General features: G+C 43.8%; 1 protein-coding gene across 1 annotated transcript; it reads left to right on the top strand.

Moving 5' to 3' along the window:
• Nucleotides 1–1125: 1125 nt before the first annotated feature.
• On the top strand, nucleotides 1126–20199 carry LOC125634487 (glutathione S-transferase 3-like). The gene is given in 8 exon segments (XM_048845325.2): nucleotides 1126–1189; nucleotides 1802–1856; nucleotides 2930–3036; nucleotides 4065–4116; nucleotides 6871–7003; nucleotides 12798–12939; nucleotides 15558–15689; nucleotides 19853–20199. Coding segments are annotated over 6 exon segments (702 nt in total). The 5' UTR covers nucleotides 1126–1189; nucleotides 1802–1856; nucleotides 2930–2949; the 3' UTR covers nucleotides 20009–20199.
• The last annotated feature ends 155 nt before the right edge of the window (nucleotides 20200–20354 follow it).

Below are 20354 nucleotides of genomic sequence, written 5' to 3'. Positions count from 1 at the left end.
TGTTTGTTTTCACTGACTAAGAGAATAGGAGCAGACCCCTGACTCTGTTTGCTGCAGCTGGCTAGCTTCAGTCATTTTTATTCCTGGGACATCAGTAACCAGCTGGAGTCTGGCATTTGTCTTTTGTTTTTATGCCCATTAACTAACAAGCAGTTAGCTGTAGTATTGCACAAGACATCTTCAATGCCGTTCAAAGGCCTCTTTTTTCCCCTCATGAGGGACACTGCAACATTGAAAACTGTAGTCTATTATTCATATGCAAGCATACACTTTCCCAGATCACTGCACCTGTGGTTCAGAAACCTCTGTACAGATGGAAGCATTCGCCACACCAGCAGAGACTTCCCATTATGCAGTTATATGCACTGTTGATGTAGCCATGTTGGTTCCAGGGTAATAGAGAGTCAAGATGGGTGATATCCTTTGCTGGCCCAACTTCTGTTGGTGAGAGCAGTTATTTAGCTGACTTACTGGTGGAGCTGGAACTTTACGCTCTCTTGGCTTACGGCTGCGGAATGGAATTCAGCTCCTACTGAGATCCAAACACTAGTCTATTCAGCACATAATTTAAAAAAAAGAGTCATTCTCCTGGCAGCACAGTCTAGCTCAGCAATTTAAAAAGTTTGAATGGTTACATGCTGCTATAAGAGCTATTCAGAGAAAGAAATGAGACCCTATTCATGGACCCAAACTTACACAAGTCAGAAATCTCCTTCTATATTAAGTCTTAACCAGTTTGACAGACTGCTGATCCAAGAAATCATTTAAAGTTCCAGCAAATCTTGAATCACCAGGGCTAGAAAGGGATGTTCTAGAGCAGGGGTGGGCAAACTACGGCTGGCGGGCCACATCCGACCCTTGAGCTCTCGCTGGGGAGGGGGGGTCTGGGGCTTGTCCCGCTCTGGTGCTCCAGCCGGGGAGCAGGGTCGGGGGCTGCTCCATGCGGCTCCCAGAAGCAGTGGCATGGACCCCCTTCGGCTTCTACGCATAGGGGCAGCCAGGGAACTCCACTCTGCACGCTGCCCCCACCCCAAGCACCACTCCCGCAGCTCCCATTGGCCGGGAACCGCAGCCAGTGGGAGCTGCAGGGGTGGTGCCTGCAGACAGGGCAGTGTGCAGAGCTGCCTGGCTGCGCCTCTGCCTAGGAGCTGGAGAAGGGACATGCTGCTGTTTCCAGGAGCCACTTGAGGTAAGCACCACCCAGAGCTTGAGCCTCCACCAGCACCCCAACCTCCTGCCCCAGCCCTGATCCGCCTTCCACCCCCCAAACTCTTTGATCCCAGCCCAGAGCACCCTCCTACACCCCAAACTCCTCATCTCCAGCCCCAACTCAGAGTCCACCAGCTGGAGCCCCAGCCCGGAGCCCTCTCCTGCACCCTGAACTCCTCATTTCTGGCCCCACCGCAGAGTCCGCCCCTCCTCCCGCAGCCCAACCCCAATTTTATGAGCATTCAGACCTGCTGTACAATTTCTATTCCCAGATGTGGCCCTCTTTCTATTCCCAGATGTGGCCCTCAAAAAAAGTTTGCCCACCCCTGTTCTAGAGCATTAGAAAATGGATTCCCAGGCTTTCATTTTTTTAATGGTATATAGTATTCATCGTCCGCTACCATGCAGTTCTGGTACATAACTAATGGAATCCCATATTTCAGATTACCATCTTGCCTCCTCTTTGATTCAGATATGATTTTTCGTGGTATTAGCTTAGAAACATCTAGAGCATTTAACCTATTTTCCCAACTGATTTTTTTAGAGTTTGATTAGTGCTCATTTATTTCTTCATTTGTTTCCCACTAATTAGGGGCCTGGAGAGCCTCCATTCAGGCTGCACCCTGAGATGCTCCTGTGTCCCTGGGGTGAGGCACCTTTATTCTTTCTTGTTTTTAATGGTCATCTTTTTAGTATGTAGTTCACATTTTCCAGCAAGAGGGGGAGCCATGGTTAGGGCATATCTGGAGATGCTGAGTATGTGCTTGTCATGAGGGTGCATACGTAGCCTAGAACAGTGTTTTTCAAACTATGGGTTGCGACCCACTTCTGGGTTGTGGCATGTAAATCACTGGGTCACCTTGCTCTGGTCAGCACCGCCAACCAGGACTTTAAAAGTCTCATTGGCAGTGCTGCCCAGCTAAGGCTACCTTTTCCGACACCGCACTGTGCCCCAGAAGCGGCCAGCAGTGGGTCCAGCTTGTAGGTGAGGGGCCACGGGACTCCGTGTGCTGCTCCACCCCAAGCACCGGCTCCACACTCCCCTTGGCTGGCAACAAAGATTGTTTGGGGTGGAGAAACCCATGCTACGAAATTCACTGCAGAGGTATTTGATGTAGGATGACTATAATGTTTATATATCATTTGTGGAGGGGACCCTGTATATTAGTTATAGTACACACTGTGCACTGAGAATAGACCACTATAAGAATGACATTCAGCATTGACCCTCTTCTTCCTCCCCTGCTCCCCATGACTTTTGCTGCAAAACCCCTATACCAAGTAAAGTTGTTGGTTTTGGTTCCTTTTCTCCAAAAGGGAGATGTGCCAGAGATTCCATGAAATCTGCTAGGGACTTTGCTATTGCAATTAATTTTTATGTGGCTAGCACTCAGACTGCAGTGATTGGCAGGAGTATAGAGTCCTAAGATGGCTACATATTAGAGCCATTGCTGCAGCTTCCAGCTCTAGGAAGTCAGTACTTATACTGCTAATACCTGGCTTTTTCTTAAGTTCTTGGAGTGAAGAAAAAAAAATCCTCAATTAAATGCTATACATTGATAAAAACAGCTCAACTTAGAAAAAAGTACTTGAAGAGATGCTGAATTAGTTCTAGAGAAAACATTTCATCCTCTCAGACAGGCATCCTGGAAACTATTACTCTAAAAAATAACTTACAGGTGATCCTTGTAGTAACTCTTCATTTCCATGTATTTGTCAGGTGACTGAAGATTTGAAGTCATGGCTGGAAAACCCAAACTTTACTACTTTAATGGGAGAGGCAAAATGGAATTGATTTGCTGGTTGTTAGCAGCTGCTGGGGTTGAGGTTTGTTTTGGTATCTTGAACCACCTGTGTATATACCTGCCTCAAAGCTCAAACTTAAAGCTGTGTGGGGTAAACAAAAAATAAAGTGGAATTAACTGTGTATGAACAAAACAGAAGTTCTTCGTACCTGCACTAGATGCTACGTTAGTCTGGGTAGATAGAGGGGTGTGACCACGTTTTGGCAAAGCCACTTTAAATTATGTTAAAGAATAAGTTTGATTCTGAATATTTGCTACATTAGTTGTCAGTGAAATGTTTAATATCCAGCTCATCAGTTATGGTGGTAACATGCACAATCTGGGGCAGGCAGGATTGCCATCTGTCTGCTTTATCTTCTTCTTTATCTTTTGGGCTGGTCTTTCCACTTTCATGGTGTTCAGTTTTTACCAGTGTGACTCCTACTCAAGGTTTGTAGTTTCAGCTGACTAATTAGTTCTCTGGCAGAGAATTAACTGTATCCCAAAAGCATTTTGTCTTCTTTGGTATGTATGAGGCTGAGCAGGGAATATTGAGCAAACTGATCAGGATCTGCTGGAAGCTATGCAGATGTTCTGAGCAGAGGGGGAAAGACAGGCAAGTGAAATGGAAGGAAACCAACATTAGCCATAGTCCTTTCTAGGGTGATGTCAGATTTCTAACTTCATAGAAGATTAGAGTTGGAAGAGACCTCAGGAGGTCATCTAGTCCAACCCCCTGCTCAAAGCAGGACCAACCCCAGCTAAATCATCCCAGCCAGGGCTTTGTCAAGCTGGGCCCTTAAAAACCTCTTAAGGATGGAGAGTCCACCATTTCCCAGGGTAATCCAGTGCTTCACCATCCTCCTAGTGAAATAGTTTTTCTTAATATCCAACCTAGTCCTCTCCCAACTTCTTAAGAGAGAGCTTGAATGAGCACTTCCATAACATTTGCCTCTCTGCTCTCCCTCCCTTATAGTAACCACCCTGAAGTCACATTTAACTGACTTCTTGGTTCTAGAGCTCTGAAAAAACTCTGTTCATATCCTGAGTGGCGCTTTTTTCTTTTTTCAGTTTGAAAAAGAATTTTTGGAAAAAAGGAAACAATATGAGAAGCTCTTACAAGGTGAGTCTGGATGAAATCTGAAATATTTGACCAAGTTTTTCTTAATTTATGAGAAGGAAGGCTAAGGGAAGATTTGGTAGTTTGGGATCAATCAATTGCATACTAGCAAGGTGAAATGGAGTACTGACATCTGTAGATGGGAACGTTGCCCTGAACAGACAAGCATGCTCTTCAGTCACAGTGACTTACTGAGGATTAATAGACCTATCTGAGCTCTAAAGGCTAACCTGGCAGAAACAAATTCCCCAGAGCGTGAATGTTCTGTCCCTCTTCACGTCAGCCAGTGCCTTTGTAATGGACATTAATCCTTTCTGTCAGCAAAAAATCACACAAGCGGTGAATCCAGAATTGTCACTCTAATTGCATCCGATGAAGTGAGCTGTAGCTCACGAAAGCTTATGCTCAAATAAACTGGTTAGTCTCTAAGATGCCACAAGTACTCCTTTTCTTTTTGCGAATACAGACTAACACGGCTGCTACTCTGAAACCTGTCTAACTGGCCTGATTTTCCACTCTTCCACCTTGTATAGTCATTCAAACCTGTGTGAAATGCTACCATGTGGCAAATCAGGCTCTGTTATTTTTAGTATGTACTTAGTGTTGAAACTGGACATAGTGAGTTTTGTTTGTTTGGCTCACAAACCATGCAGTTCTCCTCATACCAGAACTGATGATAGCTATTTGGATCCCTTAATACCATGATGATAGGAGTCTCTTGGATATTTTCCTAACTCTCTCTAGAACTGTATGTCAGAATTGATGAGACTTTCCTATTAATAAGAAAAGCAGTGCTATAGAGTAAATTAGTACTTTGAGATTTGTTCCCTTCCCGCAAACACTTTTATATAATTGTCTGAGTTTAACTCCCTGCAAAAGCTTATAGAAGCATACACTGTGCCAGCCAAACCTACGTTGCATGTGCTAGAAAGTTTTAAGTTTCTGTGCTTCAGGGAAACATCTTTGTGACGGATTGCATCACAGAAACTCCCTTGTGACTGCCACCTGAGTCAAAACCTCTGAGCCTGTTTTCCCTGCCAGCTTGGGACTTCAGTACCTTGCAGTGTTTGAGCCAGACACGCTTGCCTGATGCAAACACAGATCCAAGTCTGAACCATGTCCCCCACAAGCTGCAGGCTTAACTGAAAACTGCTTAAGAAGTGCTCCTGTCTCCAGCACTCAGATACCCAACTCCCAATGGGGTCCAAACCCCAAATAAATCCGTTTTACCCTGTATAAAGCTTATATAGGGTAAACTCAAAAATTGTTTGCCCTCTATAATACTGATCGAGAGAGATGCACAGCTGTCTCCCCCTCCCCCCAGTATTAATACTTACTCTGGTTAATTAATAAGTAAAGTGATTTTTATTAAATACAAAAAGTAGGATTTAAGTGGTTCCAAGTAATAACAGATGGAACAAAATAAATTACCAAACAAAATAAAATACAATACGCAAGTCTATGTTCTTGTCAGTAGCTACAGGTGTGGTGCTCTGCTCTTGTTGGATGATGATAACAGTCGGCTTCATACATGTTCCCTCTGTGTGCTGCCCCAGCTCTGTGCAGATAGCTGACACAGCAGACCCCGAGAGAACTCCCAAAGACCACAGATGCTAGTAAGGTACGAAGGCACCTGGCCAGGTTTATTGTCAAACGAAGCACAATAATAGTTTCCTATAGACTCTACCAGACATACCACGAATATGTGTCCCCTGGCAATAGACACAGCTCAGTCAGTGGCGGGACACTCCACTGCCCCCTAGGCTGGACGACGATGTGCCCTTCCAGACCTATTCTTATATAGGTGCAGAACAGATTATTCATCCCTCCTGTCATATTGAGGTGCAGCCCCTTTACCCATTAGGGTGCTGCTTCTCCCCTGTTACATGCTGGTTCAAACAAATCTATCCATCATGTTGTCCTTTTGACCCTGTATGTACATGCATACAAATAGGATGAATATATCCATTAGATCATAACCTTTTTATAGATATGTTACATGGCATATCTAGCATAAAATATATTCCAGTTATGTCATATTTACACTCATAAGCATGTGTCTATAAAGCATTATGGCGTGCAACGTCACAATCTTATTTCCTGGGAAATCTTGTGTTTAATACAAAAGCTAAGTCAGAATTTTGAGCAGTTTATCTATTTTGGTCATTTTACTGGTATTTAATCCTAATGTGATAAAGCATAATACAAGACACATGCATATTATCTAAACATAATCCCTGGGTTGTTCGAAGGCCCCTGTGTAGAACAGTATTAACTGCCTCTCCTTTGCTCCCACTCTGCTGGAAAAAATACATTATGTAGGTCACTTTAAATGTTGGCATTTGGGGTGTCACTAATGCATTAAATACTTCAGTCTTGTTGATGCTTTTAAAGTAGCTATTCTCCTCGGTATTGCAGTGCCAATCTAAATGCTGATGTGTACAATCAAGGCTTGGCATGCTGAGGGGGAACTTATTATTTTTAAAACCAGGTTTGCTGAACCAAAGTAACTTTATTTCCTTCATCTATGAAAATAGCTGGGGTCCTTCCTGCAATTAATGATTTTGTTTTGAGTGCCTCCACTGGTACAATTTTGTTACTGACTCCCATTGACAGTTCACATCAATTTCATTACCAAAGTAGCAGTTCTTCTGAAAGTAACTGGAAACAAACCAGAGTGTTATTGGACCCCATTTCCAGGGCAATATAAAAGATTGGGGTGGGAGTATGGGACTGTTTCCTTTTTCCTTTCCAAAGATGGATTTCTGCTCTTTCAACAAGTGCCCTTGGTGGAAATTGATGGGATGCAGATGGTGCAGACCAGAGCAATTCTCAGCTATATAGCAGCAAAATACAAACTCTATGGAAAGGACCTGAAGTAGAGAGCAATGTACTGTAACACACTATTCTTACTCAGTCTTCTGTAGTAACCAACTGATTAACTAGAGCTTATCTAGCAAACAGATGTCGGTGCCTCAGGGGAGTTACACTGGTGTAATTGAGATCAGATTCTGGCCCACTAATTCGTTGTATTCTAGTGATTTATATCTAACAGATCTGAGCCAGTAAATTGCTCTGCTCTGATTTTAATCAGTCTGGCTAGGCAGCCACCACAGAAGTTGGCAGGTGATGGGGTTAAAATCCAAGTCTCTTACAAAGAAAAATGGTATTCCTGTTGCTGCAAAAATCAGACTTTGCATAGTGTGATGTTGCCTTCAGGTAGGATCACATTACATAGCAGCATTATAAAGAGTACATTTTCAAGTATTCCTCCAGTAGCTGTGGGGAAGGGTGTTTAATCTCTGCTGGTCAATGTTTGGGTTAATTTGAAATTACATCCAGTCTAATTACATCCTGTGTGTCTACCAGTCTAATTGTGACCTGTTTCTCTGGGGTCTTGGAACTGTGGGTATTCAGGCTTTGCGTGCCTGTCTGTCTTCAGCAAGTAGTTGCTGAACCGACTAGAGGGGATGCCATTTTAGATTTGGTTTTGGTAAGTAGTGAGGACCTCATAGAAGAGATGATTGTAGGGTATAGTCTTGGCTCAAGTGATCATGAGCTAATTCAGTTCAAACTGAACAGAAGGATTAACAAAAAAAAATTGCAACTAGGGTTTTTGATTTCAAAAGGGCTGACCTTCAAAAATTAAGGAAATTAGTTAGGGAAGTGGATTGGACTGAAGAATTTATAGATCTAAAGGTAGAGGAGGCCTGGGATTATTTTAAATCAAAGCTGCAGAAGCTATCAGAAGCCTGCATCCCAAGAAAGGGGAAAAAATTAATAGGCAGGAGTTGTAGACCAAGCTGGATGAGCAAGCATCTCAGAGAGGTGATTAAGAAAAAGCAGAAAGCATACAGGGAGTGGAAGAAGGGAGGGATCAGCAAGGAAAGCTACCTTATTGAGGTCAGAACATGTAGGGATAAAGTGAGACAGGCTAAAAGTCAAGTAGAGTTGGACCTTGCAAAGGGAATTAAAGCCAATAGTAAAAGGTTCTATAGTCATATAAATAAGAAAAAAAGAAGACCGCTAAACACTGAGGATGGAGTGGAGGTCAAGGATAATCTAGGCATGGCCCAATAGCTAAACAAATACTTTGCCTCAGTCTTTAATAAGACTAAAGAGGATCTTAGGGATAATGGTAGCATGACAAATGGGAATGAGGCTATGGAGGTAGGCATTACCATATTTGAGGTAGAAGCAAAACTCAAACAGCTTAATGGGACTAAATCGGGGGGTCCAGATAATCTTCATCCAAGAATATTAAAGGAATTGGCACATGAAATTGCAAGCCCATTAGCAAGAATTTTTAATGAATCTGTAAACTCAAGGGTTGTACCATATGATTGGAGAATTGCTAACATAGTTCCTATTTTTAAGAAAGGGGAAAAAAGTGATCTGGGTAACTACAGGCCTGTTAGTTTGACATCTGTAGTATGCAAGGTCTTGGAAAAAATTTTGAAGGAGAAGGTAGTTAAGGACATTGAAGTCAATGGTAAATGGGGCAAAATACAACATGGTTTTACAAAAGGTAGATCGTGCCAAACCAACCTGATCTCCTTCTTTGAGAAAGTAAGATTTTTTAGACAAAGGAAATGCAGTGGATCTAATTTACCTAGATTTCAGTAAGGCATTTGATACCGTGCCACATGGGGAATTATTAGTTAAATTGGATAAGATGGGGATCAATAGGAAAATTGAAAGGTGGATAAGGAATTGGTTAAAGGGGAGACTACAACGGGTCCTACTGAAAGGTGAACTGTCAGGCTGGAGGGAGGTTACCAGTGGAGTTCCTCAAGGATCGGTTTTGGGACCAATCTTTTTATTACTGACCTTGGCACAAAAAGTGGGAGTGTGTGTAGCCAGACTGCCAGCCCCCTCCCCCCCCTCCCCTCAGACCAGCATTGCTGGAAACACAGGAGGAAGCCGGAACAGGGCACTTAACATATATTCCAGCACAGCCTTTGAAGCTGTGAAAAGCACAGGTGTGCTGCTACAATGTGCCTCTGGGAACAGATACAACGATTAAGCTCACAGCAGGCAGAGGCCCTGTGACAGACATGGCTCTTAGCCCCTACTAAATAGCGTGATGCACACACACCAACATCCTAGGTGGGAAAATATTTACCCTGATAAAAGAAATGTCCAGTAGTCGAAACTTATTGTTTCTCTCCCTTGCAAGTATAAACTACTCTTGCGAAAGCTGGCGTCACCCCGACAGACCAGCCTCAATTTGGCATAAGAAAGGAGAAAGAGAATAAAGGAGTACAGAGGTATAAGTAGGGGACCTACAGCACCATGATTTTTGAGTGCTTTTCACTATTTATCTGCTGGTCAGATAAGTGACAGCCTCCCAAGGCTTCTGCAGCTAAGAGGGTCCCTAAGCCTTGTCCCTTATTCGTCTTTCCACGGAATTGAGTGACCGATCCTGGCTTGGCATCGCTGGAATCGAGAGATGCAAGGAGGGTAAGAAGCACCCACACCTGATCGCCTATCTTTAGTGTACACATATTTTGAAATAGAGCTCTATACTTTGTTTTCTTTCTTTGGGATTGTGGCTTCAGTTTTGTAACTTGTTTGTGTGTGTAACATCTCTACATTTAAATAAGTAGGCACTAGCAATTTTGTAACCACATGATTAGAATCTAGCTTAATAAATTTTGGTAACCATTTGTGCATAAGCCTGACTTGTTTTCTCTGGTTTACTGTAAAGCAGCCAACACAATTAAAGAACCTCAGCCGTTTTGGCTCTAAAGCCTGGCCATTAGGTGAGAGTACTAAGAGCCTAGCATTGAGTTGTGCCGCCTCCACGGGGCAAACTCTTGGGGCACCTGTCAGTCAATCCTGGCTGCCCGCTGCGAAGGAGCTCTGAGCTCTAGCAGTTAAAGTCACGGGTGTGGAGAGGCTCTTAGTGCTGCCATTGGGGCACCTGTCAGTCAGTATTGACTGCCCGCTGCGAAGGAGCTCTGAGCTCTAGCAGTTAAAGTCACGGGTGGTTAGGACCTTGGGGCATCCGTCAGCCTAGCCTGGGCTGCCCGCCGCGAAGGGACAGTGCGTCCTAGCGGTTAAAGTCACGGATGGTATAAACGGGCATAGCTGGCACCTCACCAAACATCCTTGGCCGTCGGCTAACAGTGTGCTAATAAAGTTTGCAGATGATACAAAGCTGGGCGGTATTGCCAATTTAGAGAAGGACTGGGATATCCTACAGGAGGATCTGGATGACCTTGTAAACTGGAGTAATAGTAATAGGATGAAATTTAATACTGAGAAGTGTAAGGTCATGCATTTAGGGATTAATAACAAGAATTTTAGTTATAAACTAGGGACGCATCAATTAGAAGTAACGGAGGAGGAAAAGGACCTTGGAGTATTGGTTGGTCGTAGGATGACTATGAGCTGCCAATGTGATATGGCCATGAAAAAAGCTAATGCGGTCTTGGGATGCATCAGGAGAGGTATTTCCAGTAGGGATAAGAAGGTTTTAGTACCGTTATACAAGGCACTGGTGAGACCTCACCTGGAATACTGTGTGCAGTTCTGGTCTCCCATGTTTAAGAAGGATGAATTCAAACTGGAACAGGTACAGAAGAGGGCTACTAGGATGATCCGAGGAATGGAAAACTTGTCTTATGAAAGGAGACTCAAGGAGCTTGGCTTGTTTAGCCAAACTAAAAGAAGGTTGAGGGGAGATATGATTGTTCTCTATAAATATATCAGAGGGATAAATACCGGAGAGGGAGAGGAATTATTTAAGCTCAGTACCAATGTGGACACAAGAACAAATGGATATAAACTGGCCACCAGAAAATTTAGACTAGAAATTAGACGAAGGTTTCTAACCATCAGAGGAGTGAAGTTTTGGAATAGCCTTCCAAGGGAAGCAGTGGGGGCAAAAGATCTACCTGGCTTTAAGATTAAACTCGATAAGTTTATGGAGGAGATGGTATGATGGGATAACATGATTTTGGTAATTAAATATTCATGGTAAATAGGCCCAATGGCCTGTGATGGGATATTAGACGGGGTGGGATCCGAGTTACCCAGGAAAGAATTTTCTATAGTATCTGGCTGGTGAATCTTGCCCATATGCTCAGGGTTTAGCTGATCACCATATTTGGGGTCGGGAAGGAATTTTCCTCCAAGGCAGATTGAAAGAGGCCCTGGAGGTTTTTCACCTTCTTCTGTAGCATGGGGCACGGGTCACTTGCTGGAGGATTCTCTGCTCCTTGAAGTCTTTAAACTACGATTTGAGGACTTCAATAGCACAGATATAGGTGTGAGGTTTTTTGCAGGAGTGGTGGGTGAAATTCTGTGGCCTGCATTGTACAGGAGGTCAGACTAGATGATCATAATGGTCCCTTCTGACCTAAATATCTATGAATCTATACTCCCTCCTTTAAGGCAAACTGAAAGTTGGAAGTAGCATTATTGTTAAACACTTATATAGTTGTAATACCTAGAAGCCAATTAGTTCAGGACCCCATTTTTGTGGGCATTGTACAAAAATAGGAAATGACCATACTTACCCCAAAGAGCTTAACCTAAAAGACTCGAAACTGCAGCTGGGATAGACGCATACACATGGGCAACGGTGGAGGTTCAGGAAGGCAAGGTGATAAATAGGGTGTGGGCAGGAGCAGTAATCACAATTCACTGGTTGTCTTACTACATACATGAACCAGGGGATATTATGTAAGACACAACTTCCTATAACTTGGCTTCCCTGAGAATCTTTCTTCTAGCAGAATACCTCCTTGTTAATTAATCTAGGTTTAACTTGAGCCACAGCCTTTACATTTTAAACCATTTCCAGATGATTTGATTCACACTTGTATGGTAGTGTGGTAGCCAACCTTATATGGTAGCTAACCTTATTACTTATTGCATGTGGCTGAAAGTTTTTGAAGTGCCTTAGAATATATGTGGGGAAGGTGTAAAAGAGCTACCAGTGATTGTTCCAGAGTAATCTGCTCTAGATAGTCATAATTTTTGAACTGAAATAGGACCCCAGTTGTGAAGCTGACAGAGGCTAAAGTTTGCACTGATATCTAAAAATGTCTCCTAATGAATGAATTGGGTCCTTCTGAGAGAGCTTTTCAAGAGACTGTCTCTTTAGAAAAGAGGGTGGGATTAGAGTTTGCATAATTGAGTCATAGTCTTGTGTGATGAGCCTCTAATTTCTAGTGAGACAGGCTGAATGGATGCAAGGAGGCCATCTCACCAGGTCATCTTCAATTGTTAAATCCTCTTGGTATTATGTTTTGAGTCAATGTCCAGATATATCCGATCCAGAAAACTGAATAAAGGGGGATATCTGAAAATTGCTACACTAAATCAAATCTGGCTAGGTACTGCAGTCTACTACAAACTAAGAAATTGCTCCCACTCCAGTTGAAGCAAAACTTTGATTGGCATCAATGTAGTGTTGTTTAAAAAAGCCCACTGTTACTAAGATCCCTAAGATGAGCTCATGCAATGCGGGCAAGAGGAGCAGCAGTGTCAGGGCCATCGCATGAATCCAATAGCCTCTTTATAAACACTAAATTCCCTTCTTAAATTGGAGAATCAGCTTTTCCTGCAGGAAAATAATTATACTTGTACTACAGCAAAACAAAGCTGACTAGTGATGCCTCTTTAGCCTAAATAAAAGTGCACTTTAACTGACAATCTCTATTTCTCTTTAGGATTGACATGTATGTGGAAGGAACAACTGACCTAATGGGGTTAATTTTAATGTGCCATTTCTTATCAGCTGAGAATAAGGAGAAGCAGCACACTGTAATAATTGAAAAGGCCACAAACAGATACTTCCCAGCCTATGAAAAGGTGTGTGGCAAAACGCATTTGCTCACTCATGTTACCCTTGAGACTTCTGTAATGATGCAAAGCAGGATCTTAGAGTGGGCACAACAGGAAGCAGAAGAACAGGACCCGCGTTTTTGATCAATGTTGTAACTAGTAAATCACAAGACAAGAGACTAGTGGGGGACTGGCAGACCCAAAGTCAGATGAAGGAACAGGATGAGCAGTACTTTACCCATCTGTCTATAATGTTTAGAAAGAACAGTTGTGTTATAGTGACGAATTTCAGGCTGGAGGACATGCTGCCACTTAAAAAAATCCTTAGAATTTCTAAAAATTATAGATTGCGATACTGCATGACAATAAATTATAATCTACTGGAGGTAATTCTATAAAAGATTTCATTCTGACCGATAGAGAAATTAGTCATTCAACTAAAAACTGATGGTTGTGGAAACACAATATAGTCCCATCCAGTAAGCACCAACTTCCCAAAGCTGAAAACAAGCATGAGCAAACTTGAGTGTGAGGAAAAACGTAAAACATAAAAATGTGAATAGTTGGAAGTTGACTTAAAATGCTCTATTAGATGCTTCCTGCCCAAAATCATGAAAGAAGGCTTCTTCAGGTTGGCTTGTTCTTCAAAAACTTGGTTAAAACATTAAATGAGTGAAATAATAAATTTCCATATATAAAACAAATAGAAAAATGGGGAGGTTGATAGCAATGAGCAGAGATTGGCAGTTAAGGAATTGACAGTTGATAAGGGAAGCTTAAAAAGCAGACAAATGAAGAAAAATCTATGGCCAACAGAGGTTTGAAGACCGAAGGAATTCTTCAAATGTAGTAAAACAAACTAAACCTTAGCAGGGGTTTAGGTCTGATATGAAATAAGGTTGATAATTGTCAATCACGATGTAGAACAGGCAGAAGTAATCAGATATTTCTATTTTATTTGGGTAAAGAATCTGAATGATATATTAATAGTTTACAATGATGAAATACTTTCTATTCCATCATTAACTAGGGAGGATGTTAAACAGCAACTATTAGCCAGTCCTGGAGACTTAAAAATATTTAACTGTGATCCAAAACTGACTGACTTACAAAATATTAACATACCTGTTTCACAAAGCAGCTGCATATTAGTATCTCCCTATCTAAGGTACTTATGGCCCTGACCACTGTAGTATCTGAGCACCTCACACTCTTCATCGCAGTTACCTCACAGGCATGTTGTGAAGTTAAGGGAGTACTATTTGTTCCTATATTACAGATTGGGAACTGAGGTACAGAAAGGGTAAGGGTGCAATCCATAATGATGCTTAGGTGCCTGTGTCCCAGTTTTAGGCTCCACTGTGATCCACAAAACCTGTGCTTGGCTATAGAGACATTCTAACTTTTCCTGGCCCAGTTAATATTTACTTCAATTATTTAATGTGGAACAACCTCAGTAGGACAGAATGAGGGAGTCCTACGTCAGACTGTCCTTTGGTTAGGGCACTCCCCAGAGGTGGCAGATCCATATTCAAATCTCTTACCTGCATCAGGAGCAGGGAAATTGGAATCAGGGGTTTCCCACATTCTGGGTGAGTATCCAAACCACTAGGCCAGCAGTTCTCAAAATGTGGGTCCGAACCCCAAAAATGGGATTGCCAGGACTGGCTTACACATTGAATGGGCCTGGGGCTGAAGCCTGAGCCCTATTAGCCGCAGCTGAAGCCAAAGCCCGAGAGCTTCAGCCCTGAGTGGCAAGACTCAGATTGCAGGCCCCCTGCCTGAGGCTGAAGCCCTTGAGTTTCAGCTTTGGTCCCCCTGCCTGGAGCAGTGGGGCTCAGGCTCCTCCCACCCCAACCCAGGACAGTGGGGCTTGGGCAGGCTGAGGCTTCGGTCCCCCCTCCTGGGGCTGTGAAGTAACTTTTGTTGTCAGAAGGGGGTCGCAGTGCAATGAAGTTTGAGAAGTCCTGCGCTAGGTGAAAGGTTTTAAAGAAGCACCTCCTCCCTTCTTCCAGTTTTGTTTTGGGCCCTGCATGCAAGTTAGGTGGCTGAACCCCAATCTTCCCCAGTTTGTACATTGCAAGCAGAGCTAGGTGCCTCCCTGCAGCCCTCACTTAGGTTCCTACCTCTGTGAGACAGGCAAGGCTTAGGACACACTCTTCTCTTCAGCATCTCCTATTGGGTAGCTTAGGCAGCTCTCTGCCTAGCTGATTTTTGTGGGTCGCATTGTAGTGCACCTCTCTCCACAGGCACTGTATAGGAGCCTACATGCCTAGCTCTGGTTTTGTGGATCACATTGTTATTCCTGTAATTGTTTCCGCCTCTCTCTCCTAGCCACCTAAACCTTTTATGTGGCACTCAACATTGCAACATCTAAGTCCCTTCATGGGGACTAAGTCCCTTCCGATGTACCTTGCCCAGGGTACACAGGATATTCATGGCAGAGCAGGAATTGAACTGACTTCTCCCATGGCCTAGCTAGTGTTAGTCCTCTTGTACAGTAGAGAAAGAGAAGCAAAGAGGCCCAGCAACTTCATTGGAGGTTGGTGGTCTAGATAGTGAAGCTTTGGCTCGAGCACTTTAAAAGGTACTAATTAGAGTTCCCTGTGTCCACACTGTGACATTTTTGTGCCTGTATCTTGCAGATCTTAAAAGACCACGGACAGGATTTTCTTGTTGGCAATCAATTCAGCTGGGCGGATGTTCATCTGCTTGAAGCCATTTTAATGGTAGAAGAGAAGAAGTCCAGTGTTATCTCGGAGTTCCCTCAGTTACAGGTAACTACACTAACACCTAAAACAGACACTTGACAGAAATGTCTCAGAGCCATTTGAAAAATAAACCTTTGCACATATAGCACGTTTTTGTTGTTTTTTTTTAAACACTGCACAAACATGAACAATGTTTCTCTAACTTTGTCATTCTGTGAATCCTTTATCTGATCCCTTTTCTTTCCAGTCCCCACTGCTTCCCTCTGGAAAACCTCGTCATAGATTAAAAACCAATAAAAAGTGATAGCCCTGTTATAGGAATATATAATTTGTCTTAAATTCTATACAATGGCTTTTCATTCTCCTTTCAGTTCTGTGGGGCTATTCAGTAGACAATAGCTCCAGGTGACAAGATGTGACTTGTATGAGGTGGTATTAAAATTATAGATAACTGATGCTTTCCCTTCACTCTGTGTCAATACGGGACAGGAGATATCCCCTGTGATCCCTTTACCATTAGTGAGAATAATGTGATGGAGTTGGGCGGGAAACAGGGAAGGCTGGTTGCTAGGCTAACTGTTCCTTTTGTGCCATTCTCTAGTCTCTGATGATTAAAAGCTTAAATTGCATAGTTAGGATAAAATAAGAAGAAACATGTTAAATTACCCTAATGACTTGGTCTAAGAGACAGAGATGAATATAGGAGCACAATTTACATAAGCAGTTAGAAGACCCATATACAGGAGAGTACTAACGCGAAGCTATTCTGAGTCACAGCACCGATGCAGGAGTGTCTTCAAGTTCCATAGAACTGCATTGACACTCATGATTTTTGGGAGCCCTTCCTTTGTTGCACTAGCACCAGTTGAGCTCTACCATACTAACAATGGTGAGAGTATGTGTTGTAGATATTTAGAGCAGGTGTTGACAACAGGGTATCAAAAACACTAGCAGCTGGTCTAATCTAGCCCTCCCTGCTGGAGCCAGATTGGTGCTAAAACGATGGTGGGAGAGTTCCTTAAAGTGGCCTATGTAGACAAGGCTTAGGGAATGCTGGATCCTAAAACATCAGTCTCCATACAACTTCACTCATGTACCTTAACGTACAGACAGCCCCTGCAATTTGAACATAGCAAGGTGACAACTCTTCTAATTTTCCTGTTTATCATTTGTACACTTAATTTTATTTATTCTCCCAGAAATGGAGACAAAGATGAGCATCCTCAGTTACTTTTGTTACCACTTCTATTGGCCTCCATTGTTCACTTACAGTAAGATTAGTTTTAGGTTCTTTAAGGTAAGTAACAGGGTAGCTGAACCCAGTTTAAGTTACTGGTCCAGGTCTGCTATTCCGGTCCAGGTCTGCTATTCCAGTCCAGGTGTTCCCATTTGGTCAATTAGGAGGCTGGGAGAGCACCTTGGGTGGTAGGAGGCCTGGTAAGAAAGAAACTGTGAGCAGACTGAGACAGAAAAAGGGCAGGCGGTGAGAGCTGCTAGAGACAGAAGGTGGTTCCTGGGAGACAGTTGCAGTCAGGAGAGCAGAAAGGCATTTTCTGGCTGGTGTCCGCAAGCCAGAGAGACAGGGCTCAAAGAAGTGGGAGCAGCAGAGGGGCTTACCCACTGACATCTCCTGGAGAGGTAGAACTGGGATTCTGAGGAACAGTGAGAAGGCCAGGGAGAGTGATGGATGCTCCCAACCGAAAGGCTGGGGGAGCCTCCACTTGGAAGAGTGGGGTTGCACCCCAGAAGGAAGGGCTGGGTTGGTGGTCCTGGCAGAGGGATGGACAAGGACTGAGGAACCTACCTGTGATGAAGACTTTGGGGCAGAGGTGGGCAAACTACGGCCTGCGGGCCACATCTGGCCCGTGGGACTGCCCTGCCCAGCCCCCGAGCTCCTGGCCTGGGAGGCTAGCCCCTGGCCCCTCCCCTGCTGTCACCCCTCCCCCCCAGCTTCAGCGCGCCACACGGGCAACACTCTGGGCGACGGGGCTGCGTGCTCCTGCAGAGCAGAGTGGCAGCGTGTCTAGCTCTGGGCGGGCGGCGCAGCTCCCAGACATGGTGCTCTGAGCAGCTTGGTAAGGGGGCCGGGGGGTTGGATAAGGGGCAGGAGGTCCCAGGGGGCAGTCAGGGGACAGGCGGCAGTTGGATGGGGTGGGGTTTGGGGGCAGCAGTAGGGAACGGGAAACACGGGGTGGTTGGATAGGGCATAGGTTTGGGGGGGGGTTATATAAGGGATGGGGTCCCAGGAGGGGACAGTCAGACAAGAGCAAGGGGGGGTTGGATGGGTCAGGTGTTCTGAGGGGGGCAATCGGGAGTGAGAAGTGGGAGGGGGCAGATAGGGGCCGGGGGCCAGGCTGTTCGGGGAGGCACAGCCTTCCCGACCCAGCCCTCCATACAGTTTCGTACCCTGATGTGGCCCTCAGGCCAAAAAGTTTGCCCATCCCTGCATTGGGGTATGGTCAGAACAAGAACTGGGTGATACTGACTGTGTTTTGGGGATTCTGTTAAGAACTATTTGCACTATGTTTTGTCAATAAACTGTTGATAGACTAGAGGACAAGCTTGCATGGAGTTACTGGGGACATGAGAGGGCTATCACAAAGGGGCTCCTGAGAGGAGGCCGTGCATTTACAGTAAGCCACAAGATATTTGGCGCTGTCTTCTGGACAGCATTTCCCTCACTTGCCTGAACTATACAGAATTGCAGGTTCATAATGCAAATTCTTTATACATTTCAAGGTGAGAATACCCTTTCCTGGGATGGTGTGATGCTCTGTATCTTGGGGGAACTCTGTATACCCCCATGTTCTTCTTTATAAAATGATTGCATGGTATCCAATGCAAAGTTTGTCATGTTGGGTGTCTTTGGAAGGCTCATGATGCACTGAGCATGGTTGTTACAGTAATGTTATAATTTCATGTATGTAGTTATGAGGCTGAAAATGTATCCTCATGGCTTAAAAATAAGCCCAGGCAAAAATAAGCCCAGGCAAAAACACTCCAAAACCTAAGAGGCAGTTCACACCTCATCAGAGCATGTATGGGACAAACCCAGCCCAGCCCTACAGGAACAAAGGACGTTGGCCTAGGCAGCAACAAAAGAATCTGTCAGACTCTCCAGTGAGTCAGCCCCCTTCCTTTGGTCAGTTTGGAACAGCAATGAGGTAATGCTCACCTGACTCTGAAGGGTTGGGGGGGTGCAAAACCAAGAGGGAAGAAAGGACATGATAAAAGAGAGAGACATTTGCCATGCGCGCACGCTCTCTCTCTCTTCCACCTACATCTACAGACACAACACCAAGCGACTGAAGTGATGATCAAAGGGGAGAGCCAGGCTGAAGGGTGAGAAGCATCTAAGTTTGTAAGGCACTGAAAGCGTTAAGAGCAGCTTAGAATGCGTTTTGCTTTTATTTCATTTGACCAAATCTGACTTATTATGCTTTGACTTATAATCACTTAAAATTTATCTTTGTAGTTTGTTTATTCTACCTGAAGCAGTGCGTTTGGTTTGAAGTGTATCAGAGACTCCTCTTGGGATAACAAGCCTGGTACATATCAATTTCTTTGTTAAATTGACAAAACTCATATAAGTTTGCAGCGTCCAGCGGGTATAACTGGACACTGCAAGATGGAGGTTCCTAGGGTTGTGTCTGGGACCGGAGATATTGACTAGTGTCATTCGGTTGCACGGTCCAAGGAGCAGCTTACATGCCAGAAGCTGTGCATGAACAGCTGATGAGTGGGGGTTCTCACAGCAGAGCAGGGTAAGGCTGGCTCCCAGAGTCAAGGATTATGGTGACCTAGCAGGTCACCGGTCCAGATAACACCAGAGGGGAATATCACAGATGGCTTTTGTGAAAAGCCTTCCTAGAGGGGCCTCTAGGTTTCTCAGTTGGTGAACTATAGAGCCGCACAAGGTGACAAATGTAAGAGACACACATCAATGTGTTGGGAATCCTGAACTAGCTGTTGAGAACTACATACCTTTTCCAGGCCTGAAGAAGAACTCAGTGTGACTCGAAAGCTTGTCTCTCACCAACAGAAGTTGGTCCAGTAAAAGATACTACCTCACCCACCTTGTCTACCTTAAACTCTGGCATTCTTATGGTTAAATGGCAACCAAACACTGCCTTCTTCAGTCAGGTCCTCTGCTTTTACACAAATTGATGTAATTTTTTTCCTCTCATGTTCTGGCCTTTAAATATTCTTGTGATGTTTCCTGTTTTTAGGCTTTTAAAGCAAGAAAAAGCAACATCCCCACAGTTAAGAAATTTCTGGAGCCTGGCAGCCAGAGGAAACCTGTCCCTAATGATAAATATATGGAGACTGAAGAAAGTCCTCCGAATGAACTTTTAATGTGTAAGCAAATTAATGTGGCTGGTTAAAATAGCACTGAGGAGCTCAGTTCTAGCAAATACTCACACTTAAACTGCTTAGAATGTACATGTGCTGGTAAGCTACAGATAAAGGTATATCACACTTGAATGGAAGAGCTAACTGAAAAATATGTGATGCTAGAGAGGTGGATAACAAATAGAAAACACGATGTACAAATATTAATTACTATGCTACTTGTCTGCATTTAGTAAGATGTATTTTTATTAAATTTCTCTTGCTGTTCTGAGTTAATAAAATTAATACACATAGTCTAGCTAGAAAATTTTGATTTTCTGAAGGAAGGTGAAACCTCCAGCATAATCACTTTTCACTAGTATAAGCGTTTTCTGCCAA

The sequence above is a fragment of the Caretta caretta genome, chromosome 3 (assembly GCF_965140235.1).
Source record: "Caretta caretta isolate rCarCar2 chromosome 3, rCarCar1.hap1, whole genome shotgun sequence".
Classification (NCBI taxonomy): domain Eukaryota; kingdom Metazoa; phylum Chordata; order Testudines; family Cheloniidae; genus Caretta; species Caretta caretta.
The sequence above is the reverse complement of the archived record's forward strand: the minus strand, read 5'-3'. Positions and strand labels throughout refer to the sequence as shown.